Source organism: Numenius arquata, chromosome 21 (genome assembly GCF_964106895.1).
Source record: "Numenius arquata chromosome 21, bNumArq3.hap1.1, whole genome shotgun sequence".
In the NCBI taxonomy this organism is placed as follows: Eukaryota; Metazoa; Chordata; class Aves; order Charadriiformes; family Scolopacidae; genus Numenius; species Numenius arquata.
This window is the reverse complement of record NC_133596.1, coordinates 4,298,447-4,311,529: the sequence shown is the minus strand read 5'-3', so window position 1 is coordinate 4,311,529 and position 13,083 is coordinate 4,298,447. Positions and strand designations below refer to the sequence as shown.

Genomic DNA, 13,083 nt, shown 5'->3' with positions numbered 1-13,083 from the left:
TCTTTACATCTAAATGACTTCTCGTGCCTTCTCTCCAAGGGGGCGATGGCTGCCACATACTCTGCACTGAACAGCTCCAAGCCAAGCCCCCAGCTGAAGCCCATCGAATCCTCCATCCTGGCACAGAGGCGGGTGAAGAAACTTCCTTCCACCACACTGTGAAGCTGGGAGGGTCTGCGGCCGCTCGGCGCGGTGCAGGCACAGCAGGCTTTGAATAGCTACTGAAGACGGGGGGGGCAGGAGATGGGGCAGTCGATGCCTGCATAGGAGCTCCCTTGAGGACTTCTTCTCAAAAGGCCAAGTGCCTTTCTGTTTCTGAAAGACTGGCTCCTCCTTCTGTGGACTGATCTTTGCCGAGAGAACTTCACTGTAAAACTTTTTTGAAGTGTAAATTGTCAATTTTTAAAGACATCCATCTGTGTATATGAGAACTAGAATGTATAACTGATGTCCAGTGGCACTAAAAAGCAGCTCTGATTCACTTTTTCCCGTGTAGGGCCAGGTATTTGTTGTAGCTACATCATTTCTTGGAATTGATCCTCTCCAACGCCATTGCAGCTGGAAAAGTTGAGTTTTTAGGATCTGGGGTTTTTCCTCCCTTCAACCTTTGGATGCTCTTCCCAAAAGGAATGCTCTTCCCAAAGTCAGCCCTGCAGACCCCTAGCCAGCTACGCTCTTGTTTGTAAAGGATTTCCCTCCCCTGCACTTCTCGTGCGTGTGTGTTCAGAGTGTAAGGTCGATTTTTTCAGACCCCATTTCTTCCTCTCTCCTGCCCTCCCCCAGCCCAGACAGGGGTTCTCTGAACAAAATAAACCACGGGTTTTCCAAACACCCCCTTAGATGCTCGGCTCTCCAGAATACGGGCCGGGTTTGGCTTATTCCTTCCCTCTGCCCTCCCATCTTCGTGTTCTCCCCATCGCTCCCTGGGGAGTTTGTCACCCACACAGGTGGAGATGACAAAGGAACCTTCTCCTCGGCAAAGCTGAGGTTTCGGGCTGGCTCTGGCTGCTGTTTTTACCATTTTTGGGTTTCCTTTCTTTCAGCAGGAACCTATGAAACAAACCATCCCTCCTTTTTTTTTTTTTTAATTTAACTTTGTTCTACAGCTGGTAACTCAGGGTTTCTTTCTGAATTGTACAATAAACGTGTCATTCAGTTGATGGTTTTTACTGACTGACTTTTAGCTGCAGAATAAGCGACCCTGGTCATTTCCCCCACGTTGGATGGGGATGATGATTCTTGCCTGCCTTTTGGGAGGTCTGCAAAGCTTTTTCTTCTGGTCCTGTGATGGGAAAACCAGCAGTACTGTAGTAGGGCTGCATCTTATGCCACCTTCTCTCAGGTGCAATACCTCGCTTTGCAGTGGGAAGTAATTAGACCCAGTTATGGAATAAGGCCGTCATCAACAGGAAAAGTGGCAGGACGCGGGCTGCGGAGGGAAACTTCTTACTCTCAGGACATTTTAGTGCTAATAGAAACCAACACTGGGAGACAAACTGTGCTAGAAATGAATTCCTGACCCATTCTGACTTGCAGGGAGTTGCTGGAGCTCCCTGGTTTGGTGGTGGCCATTTCTTGGGAGGAGCAGGAGAGCTACGGGGACCTCAAACGCTCGCGTGCTCAAGGATGCGACTGAAACCAGCAAAGGTTCTCATGTGAATTTCTGCTATTTTGGCTGATCGTATAACGAGGGGAAGCTTTCTCTTGCTTTTCCCTTTTGCTCAACAGTCCCAGTTGACTCTAAAATGGAGAATTCCTCAAAAAAAGTTTCTCAGAGATGTACAGCTCTCTCCTCCTCCACCCTCATCCAGGCAGGTCCTGTTTTACTCCCCGGAGCAGCCAGTGAGAAGCTGAAATAGTCACGATTTTTTTCTATATTTATTTCAAGTACTGCCCTAGTGTCCAGTGCCGCTGAGTGGAGGAGGCTGGTGCCAGTGCACTCGGGATCTTCTCGCTGGTTTTGCAGAGCTGGATCTACTGTTTTGCTGAGGGCTGGGGAGGGGACACTCCACCACCCAAAATGCCTTCCTTAAAAATACTTGCTTTCTCCTCTGGCACAAGGTTTGCCTTGGTGCCACTGAACCTGCCTTATGTTTCCTACAACTGTGCAGTAACTCTCATGCCAGTGAAAAAGGTTTGTGAATTTTAGGTACCTGAAACAACTACAATAATTATAAACAGCTTCTTTCTGGAGCTGGGGTCAGTCCTGGTGGGCGCTGTTGGGATTGAAGCAGATTCCTCAACAGTTTTTCAGAATGTTTCCTCCGTTGGATGGACTTCAAGGGTGGTGTCTGAAACGGTGGATGGGGTTGGACGTGTTGGTGGCGATCACCACTCGCTGTGAGCCTCGCAACAGCATGGGATGGGTCTTAAACCAATCATCCATCCTGCTTGGGTGGCAGCCGGCTTGTTTGTACGGAGTTGTAAATGTTTTCAAATATCAGTCAGGAAAAGCGTTACAACCTTTGCTTAATCCTCCCTGTAATGGTGCTGGTGTGAAGCCAACTAGTGGCAACTCTGAGGCGCGTATGACAACCAGGGTCAGAGCTCGGCGGGCACAAGGAGAGCAGCCCATGGTTGCTGCAGGCTCGCTCTGGCCATGAGACGATACCCAAGGCATGAAACCCCCCCAGCCTCACTGGGGTCTTCAGAGGAACTTTGGTGCAGCTGTAGCTTCTGGGACCTCCATGACTTTGGAGAACAGAGTGAACAAGAAGGGCTGCACCTCGCTTTCTGGGGTGCTTTTAACCAAGTTGTTTTGAGTGATCCTTCCATAAGTAAAAATAAGTCTTGATTTTAGTTCCAAATCAACCAAGTGCTGTTACTTTTTTAATTCCAGTGCTCAATAAAAATGGACTTGTTGATCTTTCTGCGTATGAGAACTGTAGGTGTTTGTATCGGGTCGGGTGGGCTCCCTCCTTCCCTTTCTGGTTTTGTCCCGACAATATTAAACCTTTGCCAAAATACAGTTGGGACCAACTTAACTGAAATTGCTTTATTTGAGGTGAAAATTGGGCCTGTGGCAGGCTGGGTCTCTAGTGCCTGTTGCGGGGAGCCAGTGGGTGTCTTAGAGAAGACCAAATGATCTGCTCTCACCAGAGTTTGAGGTCATTCAGCTTTAATGTGGGACAAAGGACATACAATTTACCTTTGTCTTGATTTGAAAAGGGACAAAAATGTATTTAACGTTCATACCTAAGGAAATCCTGAAAAGGAAAACTGCTTGTGTTATTTCAGGTGTTTAATAGTCGACTTGACCTTTAAGATTTTTGTCCTGTACGTCCATACAAAAGCTCAAGGGAGCAGAAATCCCGGAATCCAGCCTCGAATAGCTGAGTCTACCTGCAATTAACCTGTGTGGAAATAGCGTGTTAATCCGTAGACAAGGAGCCTGAAAATAATATTGAACCGCTCTATATAATACAGCTTCTGTATAAGAAAGGTTAAACTTTCCCCTTTTGGGGCATAAATCAGCAACTTTTCTGTTGTAAAAGAGTTTGACCCAGCTGAGAGGCCGTTTTCCTTCTTCCCACTGTGTGAAGTAGTCGTGCCTTCCTTTTAATGATGTGGTACTGACCTCTGTCAAATTAACCACAGCATAAATGAATGTATTTTGGCCGATAAATATTCCCATCATGATTATTTAGGCTGTCTTTAAAACCGAAGGCCGGTAACTCTCTCAGAAATCATCTCTTTTTTTTTTTTTTTTTCCTTAGTGAAACTTCACTGAGGAACCGATCTGCTTTTTAACTTTCCATCCAACGAATGCCAGTACACTCTTCAGATCCCCACCGTCGCGTTAGGGCACCTAATTCTTTTTCCTCCATCTTTAGGCATTCGTGGACAGTGAATTGTGCAGCCGGTGGCCTCCTGGATGCCACCACCTCCTCGTGGCAGCCACTGCCGCCTTCCCAAGAACAGGGGAGGCTTCGGAAATACTCGGTGACCGCAAGCGTGTTCGACGGTACGCGGGGCGGCTGCTGTGCTTTCATGTAATATTCAACAATTTAATCCCTCTTTTAACGCAAAGAAAACATTTAAAATATTTCAAGGCCTTCTTTTGCGAGTACATAGGGGGCTGTGAATAAAACCTTCATTCATGCTATGAAAGCTGGAGGTCCGCTGCCACTCCATTTTCTTGCCTCTGGTTATTAAAACATCAAGCTGTCTTACTACTTAAGCTGAGCTAACTTGCTGCCTTCCTCCCTTTGTGTTACACTGGAACACCTGCCATTAATACTAATTCCGCTCGGGAGAGAAACTCCCTTTCAGATATGCTTGTCTGAAAATAAATTGACATGTAAAAGGTCCCTTTTGTCGCAAAGTGCATGTAAAGTGCTGGGGTGAGAAGCCGATCGCTTTTCAAAAGGAGCCCCTGACTCTTTAAATGCTGTGTGCGGAGGGGGCTCTAAATGTGAGATACGGAGGGTGATGCTGTAAATGGGGCTGCCGTGGTACGACCAGAGAAGGATTGCAGAGCTGTATCCTCTGTTCCGTGTTTGGCTTTTAAAATTTTGGGGTGATTTTTGTCTAAACCTGCAGCAATAAAATCTCTGCATCATCTCGGGGGGAATGGCCGGGCTCCGTAGGGCCCATTTGGAGAACACACTTTTTTTTTAAAAAAGTGTTGTTATTAAGAATACCTCTTTGCTTTTTAACACATATGACAAAAACTGGTGGCGAGTCCTTTGATTTAGGTGTGTAATGAACTCCGGGGCTCTGTTGTTTTTCCTGGGACAAAAGTTTGTATCGCTTCCAATTAGGAAGCAGTGAAAAAATCCTTGGCTGGAGTATTTATCCTGTCATACAGGCAGCAGTGTGCCACAGCAAAAGGTAAATATTAGTTATTTTTAATGGAAAGATTGATTTTCTTTGAGTTCCTCACACCCTGTGGAGTCTATGGCTCTCTCCTAAGAAAGCTGTTTTCTTTTGTAAGCTTTTTAAAAAGTGTTTTTGGGGCCAGGCTTTGGAGTGGAGTGACACTGCTTCGAAATCTGCTTCAGTACCGAGAGGTTGAGGTCTCACGACTGTGGATGAAGATTTAAGTTCTGTGGTGCGGCCCTGGCTTTCAGCTGCTGCTCGTTGGGTTTCTGGGTCTTCTAGCAAAGAAATAATTCACTTCATAATTAAGATCAAGCCGAAATATGTTCAGTGCTTAAAAGAAGTGAAATGTGCCAATTGCACAAACCTCCTAGACGAGCTGGTGTTACTTCTGGTTTATCAAACAAGTACAGACTCTCGTGTGTTGCTTAGCTCAAATGCTGTCTTATTTTTAAACAGCAGATGGTGTTAGAAACCTGTAGCAGGTGGATCCTCTTCAGTTTTATGTGAGAGATCAGAAGTAGCAGCAATTTCTCGTTTCCCTTGGGGTAGTTCCTTCACGAGATGAGCAGCAAGCTGGCCCTCTGCTCGGGTATTTATTGCAGAGGGGAAAACTTTTGAATCACACATGTTAATACAAAAGAAAGCAATTCTGGTTTGACTTATTCTGGTTATAATAAAAGGAACCTGGTAATGTTCTCCGTAATCCTCCGTTAGCAACTCCAAAAGAGAAATGTAGCGGGAGAAATGAGCTGTGTTTTGCTGCTGTGCCTCAAAATCCGGCTCCAATCTGCCATAGTCTGTTGGTTTCTTGTCTACGATAATAGCACTTTGCATGCTTAGAGTGTTTTATAAACATTTAATTACCGCAGCGTTTGACTCAAAGCCAGGAATCTCTCATTCATCTGCATCTTGCAAGGTTTGTGAAAATGATATTCAAATTACAAGAATTACAAGAAGGGCTGAGTTCAAACTTCACTTAAGGAAACCTCCGTTAGCTGGGATCCATGAGCATCGCTTGTCTCCCCTCCCGTGTTCCCAAAGTGACTCCTTCAGCAGCGGAAACGGTGACGCGGTTTTGAATCCCTCTAGATGCCAGGATTTGTCAGTACCCCAGGACAGGGAGCTGCATTTTAATCATATCAGGGAAACGATACGCTAAATTCTCCTCATCCCGCGCTGTAGGAACTTCTAAGGCAGGTGGGGATCGCAACTCTGTCTAGACCAGAGCCGTGTTTGATCCCCAGCCCCCGCCGTGTCCTCTGCTGCCGTAAGCCGTAGGAAAATCATTATTTGTTAAAAGTCGCTTTTGTTCCCACCCACCAAACTACTTGTAATTTTAACGTGTCTTCTCCACCCCAGCTCCCAGCTCTATTTTTTTAAAAAAGTAGAGAAATGCGGGTTTACAGCGTGGTTTTGCCACCGCTCAGCTCGGTGTCAGCCCGGGGGAAAGCCCCCAGTAGTGCTGGGGTTTGTGACACCAAGCGGAAGCAGCAAATAAAGGTAAAAAAAAGCTTGTACGGGATTAATAATTTCTATCCAACCATCTGCCTCTTTTCACCAGCTCCCTTTTCTGTACAGCAGGTTGTTAAATGCAGACTGGGTGTGCAGCGATAGGAATCGTTTATTTCCCGTGAAACAGAAGAGTTGTCGGCTGGTTGTGCGTGTGTTTTGGTGGATGGACACAAACGGTCGCTTCTGGTCAGGGCAGGAAACCCAGGTGAGAAGTTGTTCTTCTACGAGACACTTAGGAGCTGACCCTGATCCTGCTGGCTCGAGGGTTGTCCTAAACGATCGAGGTCTGCGTCTGCTAATATTGCCAGTCCTCACTGTAATTCTGGAGGCATATTGTGAGCCCCCGTTAATAAATGCCATTGCTGGCAATTAGAGCCTTTTTAATGAGACAGATCCCCAATTTCAAGGCCCCAGATGAGCTGCTGCTACGCTCGCTCTCTGTTCAGCGAGTTGTGAGCTCGTGATGAGCAGCGACTTGCCAAGTAAAACCGGAGTCCCTTTGCCTGCGCTGTTTAAAGAAGGGGTAGGGAGCGCTTCTGATGTTTCATTAAAGCTGGCTTTTCTCCTTGTGGCAGAGCAGATTTAATCAGACCCGCCTCCTAGTTCCAGCTGCTGGGTTTGAAGGCTCTGATCTGTGCACTGGGTGCACGTCTAATTATGGAGGCAATTCCCATGGATACCAAGAAGAATTGTCTGTACTGGCAAAAATGATCCCAGCTGGGAAAACGGTGAAGGAAAATGTGTTGAAATATTCGGGAAGAGACTTCAAAAGTTTCTGGAAATGTTAAGTGAAAAACATTTCTGGCGTTCTTGCACCCCGATGTGCAAATCTTCGCTGTTTTAAAAATAAGATACAGGTTGTTTTAATTTTGGTTTGCAAGAGCTAATCCAGAGTTGCTGCTTTTTGTGCTACTGGGGGATTTACCAGCACAGCAAAACTAAATTTCCCCCCAATTTGTTAACCTGCAACCACTGCTTTTTCACCCTTGGTTTTTGTTGCCCACGAGGTTCCCTCCGCTCACCCGCAGATGGGTGTTTGGAGAAAACGGCCAAGAGTTTGTGTTTCCATGAAGGCACCACCCTGGGAGAGGCAGCTGGATCTCCTGGGGAGCCGCCCGCCCAAGGGCTGGTAATTCTGGTTCCAGCCGCGGTGCCGGTGGATGGGACTTCGGTAAGTTCCTCCTCGTTTATGCCTCGTTCTTCTGAAACGTATGAATTTAAATAACTTATTTCCGTATAAATTAATATTCGAAGGGTCTGTTCAAGGAAAAAGGGCACTCCCTGGTTAAAAGGAGAGGGGGAAATACCTAGACATGCACTGCTCAGAAGTGGAAAATTAAACAAATATGATTTAAAATTATTTTGTAATTGTTCAGCTGCGAGGCCTTCTGTTCAAACTGCATGAGGAAAAACAGATTTTTTTACTTAACTGCACAAATAAAAAAGTAATTTTGAGGGTTTGGGGGTTTGTTTTGTTTTGTTTTGTTTTTGCTTTGGGTCTGTTTGGAGGTTTCGGGGAACATCCTAATCAACTACAGAATGGTTGTAACTCGTATTTATGTCACTAATTTCTCTCCAGCGGGAGCTCAGCCACTTTTCAAGATGTTGCTAGCGAATATAAACATACCGAGTAAGAAAAGCAGCAGTACTATTAGGTTGGATTTCCATCCCTTTCTCATCCAGGGCACCTGCTCCCCTTTCCCTCCCCCCCACCACCCCAGTCTTCCCAGCTGTCTGTCTGTCTCATTTATGTCAATTAGAGATTCAATGCTGCCTGATTTAATTGGCCTGACTTTCCCCTCTAATAGAAACCCCAGTGAAGGCAGGGCAGGCAGCTCTCCGTGGGCTGCCTGACCGAGGAAGGAGTCTCTCTCTGCCGGGGTTGGGAAGGCTGGGGCTTGTTTGCGGAGCAGAGCACAATAACCTGTTTGTTACCATGCGCCATGGAGAGGTTGGTGACCTCCTAACGGGGACGGGACACAGGCAATGATGTCATTTGAAAGCTTGGGGGTGTTTCTGAACGGTTAAGGGATTTGGGCAACCAGTGGCTCAACTCGGGCTGGCTTTTAGTGTGCTGTAGAGGTCGAGTTTTGCCGCCTGAGTCCACATGCACCGAGGTCAATCAGCAACACAACTTCCACCACCCACAGGCACAGAGGGCTCCTCCTTCCTCTTGAGCCCAAGCCACCCCCAGCAGCACTTAACGATGAGCAAGATTGACCCAGACCTGGGTTTCGCAGGGTTTCCATGAGGGCCTGATCCCATGTCCCCTTCGGGCAGCAGACCTGGAAGCAAACCAGCTCGGATGAGATCTTTGCCACCCCTCTGCTCCCCCTCCGACAACTGAATCCGAGGAACCGGATCTGACCTACTTCTTCTCCCTGGCTCCTCGCTTGCGTCTCCCTGACAAATTACACAGCCCTTATTCAGCTCTCAGCAGAAATCCGAGTTTCCCAAATAGCTGGCCCACAGGGGCGTCAATATTAAACAGCAACAGTACCATCTAGTGACTTGGACTTAGAGAGAGCATCACTTAGAAAGGGAAGAGGAAATCCGTGAATGAGGGAGGCCAAGAAAGGTCCCAGATTTGCAAATGAGATCCTATCTCTCGGTTCATTTGGATTTAGGAAACGAATCCTGCTGATGCTGCAACAGTCTTTCTTTGAGAGAGCTGTGCTGTGCCTCTTCCTTGGGAGACGGTCCCATTTTTAGCCTACTGCCTCCCTGCTGAACCCGGCCCTGACCCACGCTCCCTCTGCTGGTAACCAACTAATTGATTTAATGTGTTCGCAACTTCTCGCACACCCACTCGCGCGCACAACAGCAAATCCTTGCCAATGTACCAGACGAAATTCAGGGCTGCGGTGGTTTCTCAGCACCAGTAAATTTTGCTCTGACGAGCCACTAGTGAAATCCCGAATTGGACGTGTGAAATAAATACGATACAATTCAATTTACTAAATCAAAAACGGGCCCAAAACCGAGCGTAAAGGGCCCACGGCACGCAGATCTGAAATTACATACTCTCCTTCACAGTTGAAGGGAGGAAATCAAATTAGAGCATTTCTTTCTCCATCAAAGGACATTAGTCCTGATACTGGCTTGTTGTGCCTCACCATCGTTTATCGTGCACAGGAGCTATCCCTGTAAGAATTCTGGTTGACCGAGGCATCGTTTGGAGGTACCACGTTCAACGAAGGGCTACGGCGTGTTCTGGGCTTGAGGTGGGAACTTTTCACGGCTGTTTTGTAACAGGCGTGTGCGCGTTACCTCTTTCCCAGCAAAAGAGGCTGTTAACACGGGCACAAAATGCACCGGATCGAGGAGAGGTGACACAAAACCCCGTGCTGCAGAACTTCAGCGCTAAAACACTCTATCGAGCCTATTAAATGCCACTGGTACCGGCAGAAGAAATCACTTTGCTGGCTGATCAAATGTGTCTCCTCCTTTCTGCGCAGCTCTGCCCCGAGTCCACTCAGCCTTGCTCGTGGGCTGATGAGCGCCTGACAATTTTCTGGTTTCAAATTAAACAGAAAACTAAATTAGCAAATTAATTGTTTGCCGTGTTTTTCCTTGGTCCCCATCAGCTGCCTCAGGACCTGCAGCCAATCCAGAGCCCCTCTCCACAGTCCTGAGTAGAAGGTGGAGCCCTGCGCTAGGTCCTGCTATCTACCAAGTGTCAGTCATGTTAATTTTAAATTACTTTTGTACAGCTTGGTGTCAAAACGATTAAAGCATGAAAAGAAAAACTGAACTAGAGGGAGGGAAGGGGTGGGGGGAGAGAGAATGAATAATTTACCTTCCATTTACAGCAAGGACACTTAGATTTCTTTAACTCCTCAACTCTGAGAAGCCTGAAACTTTTATTTCCTTGGCTGTAACCTGCTTGGGATTATGCCTGAGCAGGTGCTCTGTAATTCTACAGGGAGGCAATAACTGCTCGCAGCACGAAGTCGTGATTTTTATCTCAGTTTCTCCCCAGACAAGAGTTTTCTCCGCACTGCACTCACCCATTGTTGCAATCACCAACACAGACAAACCCACCCACCCACATACAGACCTTTTCTCCCCTTCTCACTGCACCACTCCCAACTGGGTTTACTCCATAACCTGCACGTACTGTAATTACATAGAAAATATAGAAATGCAGAATCAGATACAGCCTTAAATGTGCAAGAATTAGAGTAGGATTGCAGCGTAACATCCTTGTAGCTCTCTGTGTCTAGTTCACACAACCAGCCCGTGTGCATTGTGAAAATTTGGGGGTTGGGGCACAGACTGCTTTTCTCTCTCTTCTTAACTCCATCTACAGCTTCTTTCTCTTTCCAGTTAATGGAAATAATCAGCGGTCTTTGGAATACCATTCTACATCTGTTGAGGCCAGAGGAACAGCAAAAAGATATGTAAGGGGGCAACTCGACATCACCAGAAAACATAGAACGGAGTTAGCCGCTTCTGTTGATGTTTACTTTGTCTTTAGCTTATACGTAGGAGCATCTTCTGTTCATGAAAAAAAAGGGCATAAACATTTTGAATTCTTTTGTCTTGAGGGCCTACAACTTACAATGAGGCGCCTTTGACAGATGATCACTGGTAGGGTGACAGAGCTGTTTGGGAAATGAGGATACTGGCGTGTAATGTATCCTGCAGGATGTGTGTGGGCTTGAACCGATTTGTCAAATTTGAGCAAAGAAAACAATTCCACTAATGGGTGTTTTCTGAAAAGTGAGCATGCTGCCTTGGCAATTTTTTGTTCTGTCTTTGTGCTCTCTCCTCACTGCCTCTCCTCGGCAGCCACAGAGAGGAGACACCTCTGCCTTCTACCTGCATTTTACTTCTTTGGCCTTAGGACTAACACAGCCTTGCCCGATCCCAAGCAGGTCGTGCGATGGGTTGAAAAGCGTGCTTGAAACTTCCTCCTCCAAAAGGACTCGCCTGACTTCTCTAACGTGTTTGCTTTGGCTCGGTAATCTCCACCTCTCCTCATCCTCGTGACTGTAGTTCCTGGGACCCGCAGCGCTGGCTCCAGTGAGGAGGTGAACACGGGGGTTTGCTCCTTCGACCAGACGGTGCCTCCTCTCTCTGCTCCCCCATGTTTGCGCTGCCTGCGCTTGGGGCACGGAAACGGTGTGAGCTTGCTGGGTTTAGGAGCTGTGACTGGACTGCAGTGTGACATGGGCTTTCACTTAAGCATGCAGGCATGGAAACCTTTCTTTCATTAATAGTGGGATTCCCTTCACATGACAATGTTTCTTCAGCTGCTGATTCACAAATACATCATTTAACTGACTTTTTTTTTTTCCTTCCTTTCCCATTTGGGAATCTCCTGTAAACTTCCCTCATCCTCCGCCAGAGGCCTAGCAGGAGGCTTGAAAGATGAAGAGCGGAATCTCCTGCAGTATATTTCAGTAACATCACTTCAGACGTACCATGTGGGAGTAGCGAGTATCAAGTACTCGGGTCTGATAACCACAGCTTTCCCTCTTTAATATGCGCTTAGCGCGAGAACGGCAGCTACATAAAACTAACACCTTTTTTTACTATGTTCTGCTAGTCCGGATCGAGAGTGATCTCTGCTCGCTGGAGTAACTTTAAAAATAAAAGAAACGTTGTCAGCTGGAACATTAAAAATACAGGTGTAAATACTACACCAGATCTGGTAATTATTTAAAAGAAAGCACAATTCTCAACCACATTATCTTCTTTTTTTGCCCTAAGCAAGCAGGATTGCCCTTCTCCCCAGCGCTAGGGAGCTAACGTGACAGCAGGAGAGGGATTTGCAGTGGATCTATTATCAACAATACTGGTAAATCACTTCCAACTGCAAAATCTTTACCTATCAGTTATGAAGTGGTTTCAAATTCTAAATTGTCTGCCGGCCAGGCAATGAACATCATTAGTTGAACAAAATCCAGCCAGGATAATTGATTTATGCTTAATTACAGAACCTGAAACTTTTCAAGGGGCATCTTTGCATCTTACCCAGTCGTGCGGAGGATCCCGGTGCTGGGCTGCGGGCGCGGGAGGCACATTATCACTCACAGCTCTCAGGAATCCCTGAAAACGTTCAAGTGGTTAATATTAAAGTAGTCAATGGTGGAGTGGTTGCCATAAAAACAAGAGGACAAACAATAACTTACTCAGACTAGAGCACACTAAAAGGACATTTAGGAATAAACCACTTTTCCTCAATTAAGAGTTCATGAAATGAGGGAGCTGTGGGCTTTTTTTTTTCTCTCCAACACTCAAATTTCCTGCAGTTGGACAAGAAGAATTTGAGTTCTTCATTTTAATATGTTGGGTTTGGTTTTTTTTTAGGCTTTTGATAATCCTTCCATGATAATTTAAACTATCTACCAGGCAACGTAAAGCTTTTCAGTCTAAGACTATTGAACCAGCTCTTTGTTGGTAGACACTTTATCCCCTTGAAGCATCCAGGATGATTTATTCTTATGGGACTCACAGACAAAGTGACATTTTCCTATCTCCCTGCTATCTAAACAGAGAGATTGCAATTACTCCGAAACAACCAGCATCAGAATGTGGTGCGCCATCGGCTTTTCAATAGCGGCTGTTTATTGGCTTTCCCCGGGACCTGCCTTTTTTATTGAGGGGGCAAAAAAAAAAAAGGATCTGGAAACAAGCGATTCTCGGCCAAAGTTTTTTGAAGGCGTTGTTTTTAATTTGCTGACTTGCTCCAAAGAAAGCTGTCTGTGAGTAAATTCGCAGATCTGCTGATGAGTAATC

General features: G+C 46.3%; 1 protein-coding gene across 3 annotated transcripts in view; it reads left to right on the top strand.

Annotated features, from left to right (window-relative positions):
- The window catches only part of RPS6KA1 (ribosomal protein S6 kinase A1), a 44,862-nt gene extending 41,994 nt beyond the window's left edge, over positions 1-2,868 (top strand). For 2 of the 3 annotated variants that reach the window (XM_074162154.1, XM_074162153.1), the window contains exon 21: positions 40-1,188. In XM_074162154.1, the coding sequence (XP_074018255.1) occupies positions 40-162 (123 nt within the window). In that variant the 3' untranslated portion in view covers positions 163-1,188. Of the gene's footprint in view, positions 1-39 lie in introns of all 3 variants that reach the window. The other variant, XM_074162152.1, reaches the window with a different exon arrangement.
- The last annotated feature ends 10,215 nt before the right edge of the window (positions 2,869-13,083 follow it).